The following is a 7421-nucleotide window of genomic DNA, read 5'->3' as shown; positions in this document are numbered from 1 at the left end:
GTGTTTCCTGTCACTGTGGCCTCAGAACACAGTAGTACACAGCAGAGTCAGACGGCTGGAGGTTCTGGATCTTCAGAGGAACTGATCTTGAGGAGGAATTCAGTCTGGATGAATATCTCTCTGAACTCAGCTTCTGTGTTTCCTTCATCCAGTTTATAGCGACTCAGCATGAATTTGGGGCCGTTGTTTCCATCCTGTTTGTACCAAAGCAGGTTTGGACCTGAGGTGCTGGTGAAATATTTACAGTCGAGTGTGACTGAACCTCCTTCAGGAGCAATGACATCTCCTGTTGTCTGGATCACTTTGTCTTCTCCTTTACATTCTGGAGTGAAAGAAAAAAACAGAGGAAGAGATGAATCAATAAAGACCTTTATGGTGTGAAAGGGTCCTAAATGACGTGATTTGTGTCTCACCAAAGAAGAGAGCAGCTAGAATCATCCACAGCCAATGCTCCATCTCTACCAGCAGGTTTTAATGATCAGGAGGAACTAGCTGATGTTCCACATTCACACTGACAATTGTTCTCTTGTCAGCAGCAGTTCTTATTGACACAGTGCAGAATTAGTCCACCTCCTACTGGATAATGTCGCCCCCTGGTGGAGGTCAGGGGTAAGTTGATCAGAGTGAATGAAGGTTTCCAGCAGCTTGTGTTTTTGTACAGAGACTGTGGGTTTGCTGTCACTGTGGGCCTCACAGCACAGTAGAACAGAGCAGAGTCTGTCACTGCAGCAGAGGAGATCTGCAGATCCATCTGGGTTTGATCTACACTCACTGCAGCTAACAGTCTGGACTGGGATTTATTTTGTGTTCCCAAGTGAGACATGAGGAACTCTGGTGGTTTTCCTGGATATTGTTGATACCAGAAGAAAACATCAGCACCAGTTGCTGGTTTGTGGTATTTGTAGGACAGAGTAACAGTTGTGTCTTCTGAACCGGACTGTTCTTTCTGGACTGGAGTGAGTTCTTCACAGCTGAAACCTAAAGACACAAGAACTCTGGAATCAATGATGGACATTCAGATGTAATGAAATGAACTGTCTTCATGCTGCATGATCTCCATACCTGTTATAATGTAGAGAAGCAGTAGAGAGGACACACAGTGATGCAGTGACAGCATGTTGAATGAAGCTCATGTTTCTGGTTTGTCTATTAAATTGTACTGACTATGGAAGTTCCCCTATTGGTCAGGAACCGCTTAGCTCCTCCTTCAGTTTCTCTGTCTGATTTCAGGTTTGTATTGTTCTTTTGTTCAGTAACTTCCTCCTGGTGGACAGACAAGGAATGTCATTTTGTGAAAGATGGAGTTGTGTTGTTATTGCTTATTTGAGAATAGATAGATAGATAGATAGATAGATAGATAGATAGATAGATAGATAGATAGATAGATAGATAGATACTTTATTAATCCCGGAGGAAATTGCATATATCCACTGCTCAGGCATTACTTAACAAATAATACTGGATAAACACCAGGAGAAAAGGAAACATTGACATCACAGGACATACCACAAGACACACATTACACTAACAGACAGACACATGCAGCACTAACAGGACTTATATACTAAACTATAACTAAAATATAAACAGTATAAAATTTAAAAATATTACAGTATTAAAATATAAACAGTATAAAATAAAATCTAAACAGGATAAAATTGAATTAAAATATAAAACAGTATAAAAAATAAATAAATTATATATATATATATATATATATATATATATACAACAGTATAAAATTAAATTTAAATTAAATTAAATTAAATCCATATTCAACCCCGTGCTGACCTCGCCACCTCCCCCCCGCTCCTCCTGAGAGAGTCATTGTACCCCCTGATGGCACGGGGCACGAAGGAGGACCTCAGCCTCTCTGTGGAGGCGCTGTGTGACAGCAGTCTGCCGCTGAAGGTGCTTCTCTGCTGGGAGAAGGTGGTGTGTAGGGGGTGCCTGGTGTTGTTCATGATGGCCTTAATTTTAGACATGGTCCTGCTCTCCAGAACTGTCTCCACAGAGTCCAGGCTCAGCCCGACCACTGAGCCCGCTCTGCGGATGAGTCTGTTCAGACGGTCCATATCTCTTTTCCTGGCCCCCCCACCCCAACACACAATGGCGTATGACAGCACACTGGAGACTACGGACTGATAGAACATGAGAAGGAGCTTAGGACAGATGTTGAAGAAGGCCAGCCTCCTTAGGAAGTACATCCTGCTCTGCCCCTTCTTGTACACACAGTTGGAGTTGAGTGACCAGTCCAGTCTGCTGTCTAGCTGCAGTCCCAGGTACTTATAGTTTTCTACCACCTCCACCTCACTGCCTTTGATGATCACTGGCTGTGGAGAGGGAGGTGCCCGCCGGAAATCCAGAACCATCTCCTTAGTCTTGGAGACGTTGAGCTGGAGCTGGTTCTGTTGGCACCACTCCACGAAGTCAGCCACCAATGCCCTGTACCCCCCCTCATCACCCTCCCGGATACATGCCACTATCGCTGTGTCATCGGAGTACTTCTGTATGTGGCATGTATCCGAGTTGTGCTTGAAGTCTGATGTGTAGAGGGTGAAGAGAATGGGGGACAGAACGGTCCCCTGTGGCGCCCCCGTGCTGCTGGTCACCATAGAAGACAAACAGTCCCCCATACGGACGTACTGGGGTCTGTCCGTTAGGTAGTCCGTAATCCAGCTCACGAGGTAGGGGTCCACAGCCATGGAGGTCAGTTTATCCTGCAGGAGCTGGGGCTGGATGGTGTTGAAGGCACTCGAAAAGTCGAAGAAGAGCACTCTGACGGCACAGCCCCCGGCGTCCAGGTAGGAGAGTGTGCGGTGGAGGAGGTACATGACAGCATCGTCAACCCCAACCTTGGCCTGATAGGCAAACTGGAGAGGGTCCATAGCACCCTGCACCTGTGGACGCATGAGCTCCAGGACCAGTCGCTCTAGGGTCTTCATTACGTGGGAGGTAAGAGCGACCGGTCGGTGGTCGTTGAGCTCAGTAGGGCGTCCTTTCTTGGGTACAGGGACAATGCAGGAGGTCTTCCACAGTGACGGGACCCTCCCCAGCCGCAGACTGAGGTTGAACAATTGTTGCAGGGGGTCCCCTAGTTCCGAAGCACAGGCTCGGAGGAGTCTTGGGGAGACCTTATCTGGTCCAGCCGCCTTGTAGGGACGGAGCCTCCTCAGCGTTGTCGTCACCAGGTCTGCAGTGATGATGGTCTCGGTCGTGGTGGGAGCAGGAGGTTGTGGCGAGGTTGGAAGTCCAGTGGTTGAGGTGGGGCCGTTGAGCTTCGCAGTTCTTGGAGTGGGCTCGGGAGAAGTGGGGGTGGAAGGAGAGGAAGGACAGGAGGAGGGAGCATCAGTGGAGCGGTCTGTAGGGCCAGGAGAGGCCTGTAGGCCAGGAGAGGTCTGTAGGCCAGGAGAGGCCTGGTACGAGGAGCCGGGAGTGGTGGGGGAGCTGAACCGATTGAAAAAGCTGTTAAGTTCATTCGCTCGTTCAATATTCCCCTCCACAGTGCTGCGCCCTTTCCCGTGTCCGGTGATGGTTCTCATCCCATTCCAGACCTCCCGCACTTGGTTGCGCCCCAGCTGCTTCTCCAGCTTCCTCCTGTACGCCTCCTTGGCCTCCCTCAGGCAGAGTCTCACTTCCTTCTGGGCCTTCCTCATCTCCTCCTCGTTCTTGCTCCTGAACGCCCGCTTCTTCCTGTTCAGGACAGCCTTGACTTCCTTGGTTACCCATGGTTTGTTGTTGGGGTAACACCTGATTGTCCTGACAGGGGCCACGGTGTCCACACAGAAGTTCATGTAGTCTGTAAAACACTGAGCTGCCCCCTCAATGTCCTCCCCATGTGAGCCCACAATAACATCCCAGTCGGTGGTCTGGAAGCAGTTCCTCAGCATCTCCTCTGCTTCCGGGGACCACCTCCTGACCTGTCGTGTTGTTGCTGGCAGCCGTTTCACCAGCGGGATGTAGGTGGGCTGTAGGTACACTAGGTTATGGTCTGATTTACCTAGTGGAGGGAGGGGGGTGGCGGTGTATGCCTCCTTAGCATTAGTGTAGAACAGATCGATGGTTCTGTTCTTCCGTGTGGGACAGTCTACACACTGGACCATTGTGGGGAGAGATGAGTCCAAGGTTACATGATTAAAGTCACCGGTGATAATGATGAGCGCCTCCGGGTGCCGGGTCCGTAGAGCAGAGGTGGTCCCACAGATGGTCTCGCGTGCCGTCTCAGGGTCCGCACGTGGAGGGATGTAGACGGCGAGGACGATGACGTGTGAGAATTCACGCGCCGGGTAGTAGGGTCTGATGCTAACAGCTGTTAGCTCCAGGTCGCGGTTACACAGTGTTGATTTCACCGTCACATGTCCCGGATGGCACCATCTATCGTTGGTGTAGATGATTAATCCACCTCCTTTCTTCTTACCGGTGGTGTTCGTGTCCCGGTCCGCTCGGACGGAGGAGAAGCCGGTTAGTCGGACGTTAGCGTCCGGCACGTCACCAGTTAGCCACGTCTCTGAGAACACCAACAAGCTGGTCTCCCGGTAGCGATGATCAGTCCTGCACAGCGCCGTCAGTTCGTCCAACTTGTTGGGTAGAGAGTTCACGTTCCCCGTGATGACGGAGGGGACGGAGGGCTTGACTCTCCTCCGGTTAGCGGCTCTAGTCGTTAGTCTAGTCCTTTCAACTCGACCCGCTCGGCATCCTCGATATCTCCGTTGGAGCTCAGCGGGGATGAGATCGCGTGTTGCGGGGTCTCCTTTGACCCTCAGAGACATCAACTCCTCCCTGGAGTACACCAGCATATTACTATACATTATATAATTTAACGTTAGAAAAATACACGCAGAAACATAGAAAAACATGCAAAATTATGCAAACAAACTCGCTCTGAGCAGAGGAAACTGCAGCCTGCTCGCGCATGCGCAGAAGAGAACAAGAAGTTAAAAGACTTATTGATCGCTGAAGACAAAAATGCTTTTGTGACAGTTTCGCTGCTTCAGAAAGCATAGGGAGAAAAGTAAAAACACTACAATTATGTATATTATAATTGGTAGATCAAAAAAGGTAGATCATCAAAGCTCAACTTCAGACCATGATTTTCTCTCAATTCAGTTATTTGTTCCTGCTTCTGCAAATTCAAGACCCTTCCAGCTTCAGCTGACTATGTGTTCCTAACCCAGTCAAGGCAATTAGTGGAAAGTGAAGGGTAAAAAAAGGGCAACTCTGGACCATCATGAGGACAAATAACACTCTGTCTCATTACCTTTATTGATACATCCAACCACCATCAGGAAACTTCTGGAGATGACAGGTCTCTGTGTAGTAGCTAAAGTCAGTGGTGTAAAGAGGAAAGGAGACAGACCTGGCCCTTTTGGGGCCCCAGAGTTGCTGACCACACTGTCAGACACACAGACTTCAACACAAACTGTTGTCTGGAAGTGAGGCGGTTAACAATCCAGAACACTAGAGGATGGTAAATCTGCACAGTCGTCAAATTCTCACCTAGAAGAGAAAAGTCTTCTGGATTGTGTTCAAAGGACTAGAGAGGTCAATAAACATGACTCTCATGGTGTTTTCTACCTTGTCCAGATGAGCGTAAACATGATTCACCAGGTAGATGATTGCATCCAATGTTAGGCGAATGTCAGAGGATCCATTAGAGGTTGGACCAGGAGCCGGAGGAACTTCTGGACAACTCTGTGAAGGGTCTTCATGATTGTGGGAGGTCAGCGATACAGGTCTATAATGATTAGCTCCACTTGGCCTTTGTGTATTTTGGTACAGGTCCCTGGGAAGATGTCTTCCAGATTACAGGGACACTCTGTAGTCTCAGTCTCATGCTGAAGACATGTTGTAGGACTAAACATAGCTGAGAGGTACAGGATGTAAGCACACTGGGATTCACCCCGTCTGGGACAGCAGCCTTCTGACAATGAAGACGTCTAAACTGACTCCAGCATCTAATATGTCATTGTTCAGACTCACATTACTACTTGAAAGAAAGACTAACAATGAATTTTTAAAGCTGCCCCACCAATAGTACAAAATCTTAACGGGGTAGAAGGATACATAGAGTCAACACATGATTTGAAATCCCACTTTTTAACAATGAACCACAGCTGACGTGGACAGATCAGTGAAGTTTAACAGTGTGTGACTCCCTCTAGTGGATGTTGTGGAGGATGCTGTTGTCTGTGCTTCAACAGGTTTTTGTACAGAGTTCTGGTGTTTCCTGTCACTGTGGGCCTCAGAACACAGTAGTACACAGCAGAGTCAGACGGCTGGAGGTTCTGGATCTTCAGAGGAACTGATCTTGAGGAGGAATTCAGTCTGGATGAAAATCTCTCTCTGAACTCAGCTTCTGTGTTTCCTTCATCCAGTTTATAGCGACTCAGCATGAATTTGGGGCCGTTGTTTCCATCCTGTTTGTACCAAAGCAGGTTTGGACGTGTGTCGCTGGAGAAATATTTACAGTCGAGTGTGACTGAAGCTCCTTCAGGAGCAATGACATCTCCTGTTGTCTGGATCACTTTGTCTTCTCCTTTACATTCTGGAGCAAAAGAAAAAATAGAGGAAGATAGAAATCAATGAAGACCTTTATGGTGTGAAAGGGTTTTAAATGACGTGATTTGTGTCTCACCAAAGAAGAGAGCAGCTAGAATCATCCACAGCCAATGCTCCATCTCTACCAGCAGGTTTTAATGATCAGGAGGAACTAGCTGATGTTCCACATTCACACTGACAATTGTTCTCTTGTCAGCAGCAGTTCTTATTGACACAGTGCAGAATTAGTCCACCTCCTACTGGATAATGTCGCCCCCTGCTGGAGGTCAGGGGTAAGTTCATCAGAGTGAATGAAGGTTTCCAGCAGCTTGTGTTTTTGTACAGAGACTGTGGGTTTGCTGTCACTGTGGGCCTCACAGCACAGTAGAACAGAGCAGAGTCTGTCACTGCAGCAGAGGAGATCTGCAGATCCATCTGGGTTTGATCTACACTCACTGCAGCTAACAGTCTGGACTGGGATTTATTTTGTGTTCCCCGGTGGGAGATGAGGAACTCTGGTGGTTTTCCTGGATATTGTCGATACCAGAAGAAAAAATCATAATTATCAGCAGGTTTGTGGTATTTGTAGGACAGAGTAACAGGTGTGTCTTCTGAATCGGACTGTTCTTTCTGGACTGGAGTGAGTTCTTCACAGCTGAAACCTAAAGACACAAGAACTCTGGAATCAATGATGGACATTCAGATGTAATGAAATGAACTGTCTTCATGCTACATGATCTCCATACCTGTTATAATGTAGAGAAGCAGTAGAGAGGACACACAGTGATGCAGTGACAGCATGTTGAATGAAACTCATGTTTCAGGTTTGTCTATTAAATTGTACTGACTATGGAAGTTCCCCTATTGGTCAGGAACCGTTTAGC

General features: G+C 47.8%; 1 protein-coding gene across 1 annotated transcript; it reads right to left on the bottom strand.

The window, feature by feature from the left end:
• Positions 1-688: 688 nt before the first annotated feature.
• On the bottom strand, positions 689-6677 carry LOC137612379 (T cell receptor alpha chain MC.7.G5-like; the record flags this gene model as incomplete). The annotated part of the gene is made up of 4 exons (XM_068340874.1): positions 6635-6677; positions 6211-6544; positions 5357-5391; positions 689-978 (listed from the first exon to the last, which is right to left on the bottom strand). Coding segments are annotated over exons 1-4 (702 nt in total), but the record flags the coding sequence as incomplete, so codon positions are not given.
• Between the last annotated feature and the right edge of the window lie 744 nt (positions 6678-7421).

This window comes from Antennarius striatus, chromosome 18 (assembly GCF_040054535.1).
Source record: "Antennarius striatus isolate MH-2024 chromosome 18, ASM4005453v1, whole genome shotgun sequence".
In the NCBI taxonomy this organism is placed as follows: domain Eukaryota; kingdom Metazoa; phylum Chordata; class Actinopteri; order Lophiiformes; family Antennariidae; genus Antennarius; species Antennarius striatus.
The sequence above is the reverse complement of the archived record's forward strand: the minus strand, read 5'-3'. Positions and strand labels throughout refer to the sequence as shown.